General features: G+C 38.4%; 1 protein-coding gene across 1 annotated transcript in view; it reads right to left on the reverse strand.

The window, feature by feature from the left end:
* LOC109409635 (platelet-derived growth factor receptor beta) overlaps positions 1-13,497 on the reverse strand; it is a gene marked incomplete in the record, with an annotated part of 434,203 nt that overhangs the window by 31,371 nt on the left and 389,335 nt on the right. The window contains 1 exon segment of the mRNA XM_062850911.1: positions 10,041-10,146. Within this exon segment, the coding sequence (XP_062706895.1) occupies positions 10,041-10,146 (106 nt within the window).

Below are 13,497 nucleotides of genomic sequence, written 5' to 3' on the forward strand. Positions count from 1 at the left end.
CATTATCTGAAATTTTATGGCCTAAGTAAGTTACTTCTGCCTTAAAAAATTGACATTTTTCGGGATTGAGTTTCAAATTATACTGTCTCAATCTTTCAAAAACTCGCTTTAAATTGTTAAGATGATGATTTATAGAGCATCCTATGACAACTATATCATCAATGTATACGAATGCACATTCAGGTGTTAAACCTGCCATGGCAATCGTCATCATGCGCTGGAAACTATTTGGGCTTATATTGAGTCCAAATGGTAAGCGCGTAAAAGCATAATGCCCAGAGGGTGTTGAAAATGCCGTATATTTTCTGGAATCAAAATCTAGAGGAATTTGATGAAATCCTGCCATCAAATCCAGAGTACTGAAGTATTTAGCTCTACCTAGTTGATCCAAAATAGTATCGATTCTAGGTAGGGGAAATCTGTCAGCCAAAATTTTTTTATTCAGCTGTCTGAAATCGACAACTAGTCTCCATTTTTTCTCACTGCTGCTCGACTTTTTGGGTACCAACAGAATTGGTGAATTGTAAGCCGAGACTGAGTGTTCAATCACATCATTTTTCAACAAATTTTGGACTTGAGATTCAATCTCCTCATTGTGCGCGTGTATATTCCTATAATTTGGGATGTATACAGGCACGTTATCTGAAAGTTCTATATTTTGTGAATAGAAGTTGTTAGTAGTGAGGTTATCTTCTCCTAACGCAAAAATATCATTGTATTCGTGAATTAAATTTTCAAAAGGTTCCTTGGCTGATGCTGGTAGTTCTGAAACATTAATTTTTGATCTTATTTGATCAGTTCGGTCGGAAATATTACCGTTTTTATTGACATTTGCTACGATAAAATTCTTCAGAGGTTTCATCATAGGCTTAAAATCTTTTATAAGTACTGCTTTATCAGTAGTATTTATAAATTTAACGTATTTTGTTGATGGTGACGTCAATGTATTGCCACAGAAAATCCCTGGTTGGATTTCTTCGGCACACACTAACATATCTTCATTCAAATTTAAATCATTTATTTTTCTTACAACTTCGCAACGTTCAGGAAGTATGAATCCTCCATTGAAGTTGTCTTCAATGGGAATGTTAACTTCCTCATTATTGCATCGAATGTTCAAAATCCAGGATTCATAATCAATACTGCATTTAAATGCAGTTAAAAAGTCTCGTCCCAATATCCCATCAGTAAATATTGGAAAATTTTCTTCAACTATTTGGAACTCATGTTCCAATGTAATGGTATTTTGGAATGTTAGTTGTGTCACAGCTGATGCAACAGTTTCAATTTTATTTTCTGATATTCCAGAGATCATACATCTTCGATCTCGATTTATCAGTTGATCATGCAATATATTATTTAATTTGAATATAGAAACGTCAGCACCTGAATCGACCATAAAGGTACATGTAGAATTTGATATTCCAATATGTGCCTTTATAAAATTTGATGCTGATGGGTTTATTGTGAAAAGCGTTGAATTTGGCCTAAAAAATTTTGTGGCTGTTGAGTGTTTTGATGTTGCGTTGTTGGTTGTGGAGCGTTTGTTGCTTGTTGGGGTAACTGAGGTGTCTGACCACTTTCACTGTTCGTATAATAAATACGGGACTGAGAATGTCCTCTATATGGTCTTCTACCACGTGAAGAATAGAAATTTGCACTATGTCCTCGGTTTTGATATCGGCCTTGGAAATTTCCACGAGAATTGCCTCTGAAATTTCCACGATAGTTACCTCTGTTTCCTCTATAGTGGCCTCTGTCGAAAAAACTTCTATCTCCTCTGATGTGTCCACGATGTACTTGACCTCGTTGGACAAACATCAGTTGAGAGTGGTTGGCATTAGAAGAACTTTTCTCATTTTCTACAGTTTTCTCGATGGCCGCAGACAAGGTTTTAAATTCTGCTGCCTTTAATAAGATTTTTGTTTCTGGGTTTTTCACTCCTGTGTAAAGAGCTTTTACCCCTTGTTTAATTGCCATTTTTTGGGCTGTATCAACTGGTATTTTCTCAGCAATGTATGCTCTTTCGAGCTGCTGAGTGAGTTTCTCGACGCTATCTGTAAATTTGTTAATGTCTCCTATTTGTTTCAAATCTTGAAGCTTTGCAACAAAAACATCAGGTGATGTTTTTGATGTACATTTTGCTTCTAATTCATTGATTATCTCATCGAAATTTCGTGGATTTTCACCTACTGCTGCTCTTGCTTTTCCAGATAGTTTCGATAGTACTACCTGTACGGCTGCAACGGTATTATCATTAGTCAGAATTGTCTTTCCTGCTTTAAGAGCAGAGATAAAGCTTGATAAATTATCATTTGATCCATCGTATGATGGAATCAAAGATGAGATTGTTTTGATTGTTTCAATAATATTAGCCATTTCTTCCTCCTGATATTCTTCTTCTAACTCTTCTTTTTCCCCTTCTACTCTGTCTTCTTCTTCTACTTCTTCTTCTTCTTCTTTTTCGATTGTTCCTGCTTCTTCTACTTTACTTTCTTCTACCCCTGATTCTAGTGCTGTCCGTGAAATTCCTAATTGTTCGTTCTCGTTTAGTAATGTCAATGATTGGTTGATTTTTCCACAAATTTCTGTACCCTTTTTTATAACTGCCTCATTTTGCAGATCTTTATTAGTTTTTAGAATGTTTTTAAGCCTTTTCTTCAAATCACTTAAATATTTTACCTTTTGTAGTCGCGTTTCCTCTGAAAATCGGTTGTACTTTTTCAAACTTTCCAAATATTTATTAGAAATTTCATTTATTTGGAAAAATTCGTCCATTGAAATTAATTAAAATCTTCTATGAGGTAAATTGAAGGAGGTTTCCATGTTTAATTTTACCTTATCTTGAAGTCGGAGCAGGATCAGGTGACACCCAGCTGGCACGGCCCCTATTGTCGCTAGGTCGTTGGTATCTTATTTTTGTTGCTCGAGGTTTAATGCTTGCCTTCAGTTGCATAGCCAGCATTTTAACCTCATCCACTGGTATTTTTACGCGTGCGCCCCACTGGCGCATGTTTTCGTCTGAACGGTTGACGTTTAGTGGTATATATTCAATACCATCTTTTTTCACTTTTTGTCCAGTAGATTTTTGTGTGGTTTTTACTTTTTCAATTACACTTTTTAGTTTTTGTTCACTTGTCGGTGCACCTTTTACTTGTTGTTCATTTCTTGGTCCGAATTTTCTTACGAGTTCTTCTCTTTTTCGGCTTACTTCTTCTAATATTAGGCCATGGTAAGCCTGCACATTTGAGGTACGATTTTTCTTCATTTCACTTTATTTTTCTTTGTCAATGTTTTAAACTTTGCTTAATGTTTCTGAGGATTTGCATCCTTTTTCGAAAGCTCTGCGCCTGACGTGTTTTGCGTGCCATTTGTAGGCAGTCACAGATAGTTGTATAATATTAAGAGCAAGAAGGATCCACAATTTTATGGCATGTTCTTCATGCAGGATACTGTGATCTTCTAGCTGGTTCACTATATTCACTTGTGGGTCGCCGCTGATTGATGTTGTTTTGGACTGTTGTTTTCCCATCACGAGTTACGCAATCACTTTGAAAATTTCAGCAAGCGTTCCTTAACGAATCACACAGTCACAGAATTTTCCTCGGAGAAGGTTCGGCCACTTGGCACGGTCAGCCATGTAATGCTGTGTCTTATTGAACAGCACTCGGCGGTGATATCGATTAAGAACGACGTTATGCGTTGAGGTCCGAAGACCAAATTGAACTGATTTATTCGGCCTGGGAAGACCCCTTTTATAGGGCCAGCCAGACTGCCAAAAGTATATCATACAATGTGTTTACATAGAACCTTATGGAAGTTTCCTGGAGTGATTTATGCTTAGGTCAGCGGACGACGCGTCGTCGTCGTCTCGATCGAACCGTCGTATGCTCATATCGATTTGGCGAGCGATACATTGTTGTAATTAATTTGCAAACGTAAGCGTTGGGATACGAACGATAGCACGTTCGTCGCGTATGTAGAATTGGCTCGTTTTGCACTACACTTGTGCCCCTTTCATTTGGGCCAAAGAGATCCAAAATCGGTCAAGCCACTGATTTTTGCGAGCTGTCCAAAGTTTGGGGTCAAAAATGACCCCAGGGTCTTATTTGTAACTTTTTTTTAGGGACTAAGGAAGGTTAACACAACAAATCTCATTGAAACATGTAAATGGACATTCTAGTTTAATTTACGTTTTATTTTGTACAAAATAAAATGGCTCCGTACTTTACCAATAAAGGATCTTATATATTTTTTCTCTTCTGGTCATAGTTGCTACTAGCGATGGGGAGGACGGGAAATCTAATTTGTTTCGACTTAAAAACATTACTTGTTAAAATACGACGAAATACCAATGAAATGGCGTGCGTGCCAGCTGAAATGGACTTACGACACATAAGCGATCAGCATATGCTGTATTTGATGTGTGCTAGTTGGCCTTTCAATAAATAAATTTACTTTGAAAATCCTTATTACAGATGTGAAATGAATTGAATTTGATTTTGTATGAAAACTTAGTGGACACGGTGTATGAGCTATAAAATTTGAATGCTCATTAGCGCCACCTAGGTGTGGAGCTCCAAAGCATACTCTTAATCAGTAAGTCTATGACCTACCAAAACAACTTCGTCAAAGACACGATCTTCCTGTGTACCGTAAACTGAGGTGTAGTTGATCAGTGGGGTGAACCTGATCACTCAATTACCCACGGATATCGATTTCAAGGAAGTTACCATTCCATTTTAATGTTACGTCATAGAATTGCGAATGGTTAAAATATAATTGTTGTTTCCTTGAAAGTCGATTTTCACGAGTAATTGAGTGATCAACTACACCCCAGTTTACGGTACTCTATCCTGAACTATCTTCTGAGATATAAATCTTACATGCTCACTAGCGCCGCCTATCGGTTGAAATATGAATTACTCAGGTAACCTCGTGAAGGTCCTTGATATCCCAGTAACTTTGCCGAAGACACCATATTGCTAGAGCATTAAGAATATAATAAGCTGAGATGCAGGTTTTGTCCCAGTTGAGACGTTACGATAAAAAGGAGAAAAAGATTTCAAGTAGATAAAAATTAAGAGGAGTTATTTTTAATCTTCGAGATTCAGGAAATGCCTGTAAACTATTTCGATAAACAGAATAATTTCGATTTCTTTTGAAGAAAGACACAGATTTCAAATGTGCAATGTGCAAAAAGCTGCAATATGAAAATAGTTATTTGCTTTAAAAATAATAACTTTTTTTTTTGATATTTAAAGAGCATTTCAATTAACAATGCTCAAAAAAAATATTTGGATACTTTGACATTATCGTATTCTAATAATATTTTTATCTGGAAAATTCACTTCATCTTGGATTGCAACATCTCTGCAGCCATAGCTTGCGATTTGATGTCTAACAATGTTGCTTCAGTTATAAGTGTCACGGAAGTTGGCCGAATACAATTGCATGCTCCTTTAGACAAGCATGAATCCTAATGCTATGAAGGTATTTTCAATGATGCTGTTATTTCATTTCCGCCACAATCAACGAACGAAAGCTATAGCAATCGATCTGTTTTCTTCGCAGTGCGCTTCACTTTGATGTAAGGTTAGGCGATGGTATTTCCGTTTGCAACCAGTAACTTGATAGTCGTACCGTGGCTGCTTGGCGCTATAGCTTTTGACGACAAAGGTGTCACTTTCGTATCATTTGTGAATACATCTATTACCATGCCATTTGTTTTCGAAAAAGAATGCAAAATAGAGCTAACCGTGCATCTTGAATAGCATAGTTTAGTTTCTCTAACTGCATTCATGAGAGAAATTTAGACAAAAAATCTTAGGTTGTCTTTTTCATTCCTGTCCTACAAAAAAGCACAAACTTAAGATTTTCATAAAGTTTATCAAAAAAAAAATCATCTATAAATTTATCAGAATTATTCTCATGGAATAGCACAGCAATTATAACAAAATAACACAGGCATAAATCCTACCATGGCTCCACTTGGAATCGCTTGTCGAAATTCAATATAAATTTCAGTTGAAAGTGCCCAGAGTACATTACATTGTTCAGGATTATTTTGCGCTTAATAAATTCAAGTAAATTTGTGGGAAATCAATGCTCGCCTAAATCCGGCATACCATGATGCCAGGAATATTTCCAATAATCATCTATTCTACCAGATCAGCCAATAATAACCACACTTGTATGTGATATGATTCCGGAAGCCACAAATACCGCACGCAATCTTATTTGATTGCAAAATTCGCAGTAACTCTAATGTCTCTATTCCTGCTTATGGAATAATGCGATCCCAGGGTACTGCAAGGTAATATGCACCATTCTTCTGAGGACTGGATCATCTCCAGTTTTACAACTTGTGAAATCACTTTGCAAAGTTTTTCTTGACATCCCTGACAAGCTTACCTCAACGAAAGACCCGAAGGAATGATCTGTCATTGTAACTACTTTGTTACTACTACCTTATACCTTACACATTTCCCCTTACTAACAACCAACCGAGCCGGTTGAAAACATAACATTCAATTTCGCGGGAAACCCGCTCAGCGCTTTTGCTGCTTTCGCGGTGAAATCATAATTGTGGTCCGGTGGTTTGTAGTGCAGTTGAGCGAGTGGATGTGACGGGATCCGTCAACAGCTCTGTTTGTGCACACTGACCGGGAATCATAACTGCAATGCATGCTCCCGTATGTGACACATTTCCGCACAATGATAACGGATATATGCCTACATATTTGCAGAGCATAGAGCACAGCTTAAACTTTCCATTTTCGCGTCATAGTAGGTAGGTAGGTAGCTCACACCCTCCACACCACATAACGATGGAAAAGAAGTTGTTGATGGGGTGGTATAACGTTTCCTGGAAATTCGATTCTTGGAATTTGTCATTCCTCGGAAAAGAAAATATTTCCTTCCTTGCAAAGAAATTGGAACTTGCGTTCCAGTTTATGGATAACTTGGGTAATCGCCTCATTCCAGAAAATATCATTCTGGAAAATGGCATACTGGGAGACTGGGACATTTAACCTGAAAACCGAGTTCTACTGTTTTTGAAAAAATCGAAATTTACTAAAATTCAAATTTCTTGCGTATCAGCCATACAATCAATATTTTTGCCGCAAAACCCAATATCCCACTTTTTTTGAATTCGTCCCACTGTGGGCCGGACGGTTACAATTTGATGCTGTTCAAACGTATTTCCAAGTATTTTAAAGCAGCCTTCATTTGAACCGGTCAATAGAGTTTGGATAGGTTGTTGATGTTTACATCGTGGTATTGTATTCATTCAATACAAAAGCTTCGACGCAATCCAATGTCGAATTAGAAGTCAAGTAATAAGTCATTTACGAGTATTTAATTAGATTTAGTGTTTAGAGAGTGCCGCTAATTTGCAATACCGTAAGTTATAATAATAGAAAAATCTTTGATAGTGGAATTGTCATCAAAACCTTTCTGTTGCCGTAGGCGATTGTCGGAAAGTGAGAGTAGCTCGAGGTTTGGTTTGGTTGAAACAGGGTGGACCAGGTGTAGCAAACTGTAAGTAGAAACTAATATAGATTGATAAAAGGAAATAATTGAGAAATCATAATACGTTTTCTAGAGTCAGAGCTAGTGCAGAGTTAATTGATCAAATATTGTCGTGCGAGTTAGGAAAAACTATTTCTTGTGAGTGAATTGTATAATAATTGAATTACCAACTGTTTACTGAAGTCAAAATTATATTTCTAGTTTGAGCTGCACGTAAAATGTCTGCTACAAAAAATAGTTTTTTTTTTTCTAATCTGAACCTTATGAAGAACACCAAGAAGAAGGTGCGAGAGCTGGCAGGATCCACGAAAAATTAAATATAAAACGATACCATGGGCTTTTCTGATGGTCAATAAACAATGTAATTGAATTTAATTTACAAATCAAATAAAACATTTTCAGATACAGCAATTTTCAGGCGTACTCATAATCTACGATACAGTCCTTATATTAGGTAAAAGAGTATCAATCGAAATTGATGTCACACTATTTTCGTTAAGGGATCTAGTTTTGCCTGACAAAGAAAAAAGCAGAACTTTTCAATCAGAATCCTTTGAGCAATTAAGTTGAATACCATAAAACCTTAAACATTCTAACTCGCACATGAATAACATGCACTGGACAAACGACCATATCAAACATGGATCACTTGATTCAAATCCAGAACAGAGAATATAAAATGTTTTCTTATATAATAACAAAATTATGCTGTAAAAAACTTACACGATTTGATGGAATACTATTTAATATGCAATGAAATATGTTATTTTACATAGTGATCGATAGACAATATGATAAATTTTTATTAAGTCCGGTCCACCAAATGCATGTCATGTGGAAAGACATTGAGTTATGTTTAAAAACAACAACATATTAACGCATTTTATATTACCTACTAGCATTCCCAACACATTAAATCCGCATTGCTTTACATACACAACGAGCGCAATCATAAAATCCATACCCGACAAGCATTCTCTTACGTTCTCTTGCGATCACATGCGTCGAAGCAGCTCCATCGCATCTCCGCACTCATCGCAACTCATCTACTATGTGCGGTTCATGCGTTCTGCATATAGTTTCCACAGAGTGTGTTTCGACGCTTATCCGATCTCTTATCTCTTTGCATCGCACCTCAGCCACTATGTGCTCAACGTAAGTGTTTGACGGAGCGCTTTGACGAGGTAGTGCACTCGTCTACACTGATCACCGCCTGCTGCCCCGACTTCGGATTGTTTATAACCGTCACCTCAGTCTTATGATGAGCCAACTCAAGTTTCCTGGACCTCATCCACGCCTCCACAACCTTGATCGAGTAATCGGTAGTCAACTTCATCTCCTCGATCGTTTCACCGTAGACTTCGAGGTAATTTCGACCTCAACGCCTCGTCGTACATGACATTCCGTAACACCGGACCCAGGATGGAACCTTGCGGGACTCCTGAGGTTATGTGAAAGCACTTCCGACCCACCTCCGTGTCGTAGACTAGTACTCGATTCTGAAAGTAACTTCCGAGAATCTTGTACGGGTACCCGGGTATCCCCAGACGCAAAAGCGCATATAGCAGACAAGCTGGCGCTATTAAACGCATTCCTTACATCCAGAGACACTACAGCACAGTAGCGAATCCCCCTTTTCTTAGGCTCGAGTACTTTTGTAACCGGCGTAACTCGGCGATTTTTGTAACCGACAAGATAGCGTCTATGGTGGACCTCCCCTTCCGGAAGCCGTACTGGTTACTCGAAATATCATTTTCGACCTCGGTGAACCTCAACATTCTATTGAGGATGATCTTTTCGAGTACCTTCCCCGCCGTGTCTATCAAGCATATTGGTCTATATGCCGACCAGGCTCTGCTTCTTCCAAGTTTCTGGAAAAACTCGCTCGTCCAGGCATTTCTGCATAGCAGACCTGGACATCTCGGGAACCTCTGCAATAGCTACTTTTAAGGCCAGGTTCGGAACTCCGTCCGGACCTGGGGCCTTACCTACGCTAAGGGACTTCGCTATCTCCGCGAGTTCCAGATCGCTGACCCTCTCCTCATCGCCAGTCCCAGTCCCCGACTGTCCTACGAAAGGAGACCAAGGTCTAGGATCAGGACGCGGAAAAAAAACCCCTCGATGACCCCCTTAAATATCTCTGGAGATTGCTCTGTAGGAGCCATTACACCTCTCGTCTTGGCCATGACGATCCTGTAGGCGTCACCCCACGGGTTTGCATTGGCATTCTGACAGAGACAGAAAGTTGTGTGAGTCGATTATTGTCATGCTGTTCAGAAGGACCACTGGATATACCTAGTTCAATAGACAAACATCTTTTACAACAGATTTGTGTGAAATTTGTATGAACGACTATCTGTTACAGTAAGTACAGTGCCTCGATTATAATAAACCTTCATCTATATACTACCCGCCATAAATATGGAATCGCATATTGCTACACGCATATTGCAATGTGAATATTTCGGATCTTTGAGATTTCGGCATAACAAAAGCATACTTACTTTCTTATTTCTAGTGTTGACATAAATACCGGACCGGGAAAGTCCGAAATCAGATATCTTCAGTGTTTTCTTCTCGTCTATGAGTATGTTTCGCGCCGCCAAATCACTGAAAAGAAATCAAACATTATTGTGCGTAACTTGAACTATGAATGTTTTGGATTAAGGACAAACGTCTTGACATCCCACTTTAACAGTGCATCACAACTTGAAACGCAAAAATCTCAAGATGCAAGCTTTACACATCAGAGCATTTTATTATTCTGTTCTTGCTCACTTGTAATAAGCTTAAAATAAGAAGATCAGGTGCACTGGTTTTGTTTACGAAAACATGTGTGCCCTCGAAATCGTGAGTAGGTACCAAGGTCGGCCATTGTGGCGGCCATTTTGGGATTCTAACAAGTCTGTCCTTAAACATGTTTAAAAAAACATAAATTTCCTTGAAACATTTAGAGATTGACTAAAAAATAGAGCTTCAATAAGAATTGCTGAATGTAAAGTCTTGCCTCAGCAACATTTCCAGTTTTTTTTTCACAAACATTTTCTAGAGAATCTTAGAGAGAATCCTGATAATTTTCCATAAGAAATTGTAGAAACTCCTGAATGGAAGAATAGGTACCTAAAAACTTTCAGAATTAACAGTACGGCAATTTTATCAGATACCCTGAAGGAATTTTAAAAATTTAAATTGTCTTAGAAATATGCTGTAAAGTTTCTGCTGCTAAGAAATTCTTGGTGCAATCTTTTGGAATAAATTCCAACAAAAATAAACTTCGGGAATCTTTTTTGTAGCACTGCAAGAACTGATGAAGATTTACGATGGGTTTCTCCATATATAAATTAAAAAAAAAAATACTGAAACAAATCTATGCCGCACTTGGATGGGTGCTTACGATAGAATTCTAGTTTCATTACTAAAATACTTCCGTGAAGACTACTCAATATAACGTCGAGACAGATGTCTGAAATATTCATATAATTTTTTTTTAAATTCTTAAATTTGTAGCAAAAAATTTGGTCACATCATGTGTTAAAAATATGACAAGAATGGTTGAAGTTCGTATTGAAAAAATCCCAAGGAGAGACTGGTGAATTCTGGTGATGCCCTTGATGCAACTTCTAGGACTATTTCTGAAGCATTTCTACATAATTATAAGTAGCTTCAGTAAGAAAATACTACATTTCGATCTGGAAAACATTCTACATAATAATTTTCTTAAGGGATTTTTCCACTGAATATTTAGAGTTACTTCACGAGCAACATCTTAACATCATCCTGGGTTTATGCATGTATGTACGTTACACCCGGACGGCGCCCACTTCCACCAACATAGGCTACCGCACCGCCCCTTACACCCAGGCGGCGCTCCTCGTCCATCAACATAAACAACCCGCACCGATCGTACAACCCAGGCGGTGCCACACATTCATCATCATAGGCATGCACCGCTTAGCAACAACCAACAGGTTGGATTTTGGCTGATCGACCGGCAGTGACACCGATCGATACGCAATCGTCAACGCAGCAGAATCGAAACGGAGACAACGTGACCGACGACGCACCAACGGACCGGATGGCAAACGCTGACGCTAGGTATACGAAGTGATAAAAAGGCTAGGGCACAGTGAAATGACTTTAGTTTTAAGTGTGAATTGTAGAATCTAGGTTTAGTGTTTTTGAATAAATGTTTTTTTTATAAGTCTCGGCGAAGTCTCGCAAAGCTGGCGCAGTCTGGAAAAAAAGTGGAAGTAGTGTCGCGAAAAGTGATTCGTAGTGCATCAAACCCAACCGAGTTAAGTTCATAGTGAACAGCTGGTGCCCCGGGAAACCATCGGAGAAAGAAAACCACCGAGTTGCGAGCATCAGGAACGAAGAAGGACCCACTTGACGAACCAACCCCCAGGATTCTACAGGATACCTTAAACTCCAGGAGGATGCAGAATATCCTACTGTAAGTAGAAAACTTTTTTCTCCACTCAAGTGAATAAAAGTGAACAAAAAGTGAACAAAAGTGACCCTCGGAATAGGGTAAAATAATAAAAAAAAAACACACACACACACAAACAGACAAAGTTTTTACATTTGTCTAAATACTAAAGTCGTCAATATTCGCCACACCTAAAGTTTTAAAAAGAGAGGATATCTTTTAAAACCTCTTAGGAAAAGCAATATTTTAACGTCTGAAATTAATTACAAAAAAAGTTAAATTAAAAAATGAACCCGGACGTCAAGTCAAGCGGTGAAGTCTCAGGTGAAATCACCAAGGAGCAACTAATATACCAGGTTAAGAAATTAACCGAAAATCAAAATTCATTGATCGACACGATCAATTCTCTAAATAGTAGACGGTCGGAAACTTTCAGCATTCCTGACCAAATCAAAATTATTCCGACCTTTTCTGGAAACAGGAAAGAAACCCTCGCATGGGTTGAGGATGTCGACCAAACCTTGGAAGACCTATTAGAATACGAGGATGATTACCCTAAATGGAAACAAATCATCCGCGTCATAAAATCAAAAATAACCGGGGACGCCAGAGAAGTTTTGATAGCTTCCGGCAACCCAAAAGAGTGGGAGGACATTAAAGAAATATTACTGAACTCATTTGGCGACAAAAGAGATATAACTTCACACATACAAAGTCTATTTTACATCCGCCAAGGCAAATTAACACTACACGAATATTATCATAAACTAAAATCAATCGATACCGCGATTAAAACATCCGCCGCTCAGATGACGGATTACAAATCATCCATTGAGGCTGTTAACAAATTGATCAGTCTCATGACTTTAACGCGTTATATAGACGGCTTGAACGGGGAACAACTCTCCATGTACGTGAGAAGTTACAGGCCTAAAACACTAGAAGAAGCGCAAGACATTTCAATACAGCATTCCAACGCCGCTTTTAGGCAAAGAATGGATAAAGGCCCTTCAGCTGGCAAATATCCAGAAATTAAAAACAACCAGATGGAGAAAACCAAGTTCAATCCTCCATATACCAACAAACCTAGCGGCTCAGGCAAATTCAGAAATTCAAAACCAAACGCGGACGACGACGTCTCAATGCGTACCGCTAAGTCTAGAACGGAGGTAAATAACCACAACGACGACCCTGAAACAGAATGCCGTTGCACTAAGGCGAACGAACGGGAACATGACACCCGCGGGCAGCTGAATGATGCAATACTAGATTCGGACGACGACGACGTTCTCGTCGATGATGAACTAAATTTTCTGGTGGGCGCGGCAGAGGCAATAAAAAGGTAAAAGATAATAATTTTATTCCGTACGTTTCGATAAATACAACGAAAGGGGAAATGAAGTTTTTAATCGACACTGGAGCGAATAAAAACTATATCTCTCCGGAACATGTTAATATCCAAAATTGCAAAACGGAAACAGGGATTAAGGTTACAAACATCAGTGGCACCCATACAATATCTAAATCAGCTT

This window comes from Aedes albopictus, chromosome 2, assembly GCF_035046485.1.
Source record: "Aedes albopictus strain Foshan chromosome 2, AalbF5, whole genome shotgun sequence".
NCBI lineage: Eukaryota > Metazoa > Arthropoda > Insecta > Diptera > Culicidae > Aedes > Aedes albopictus.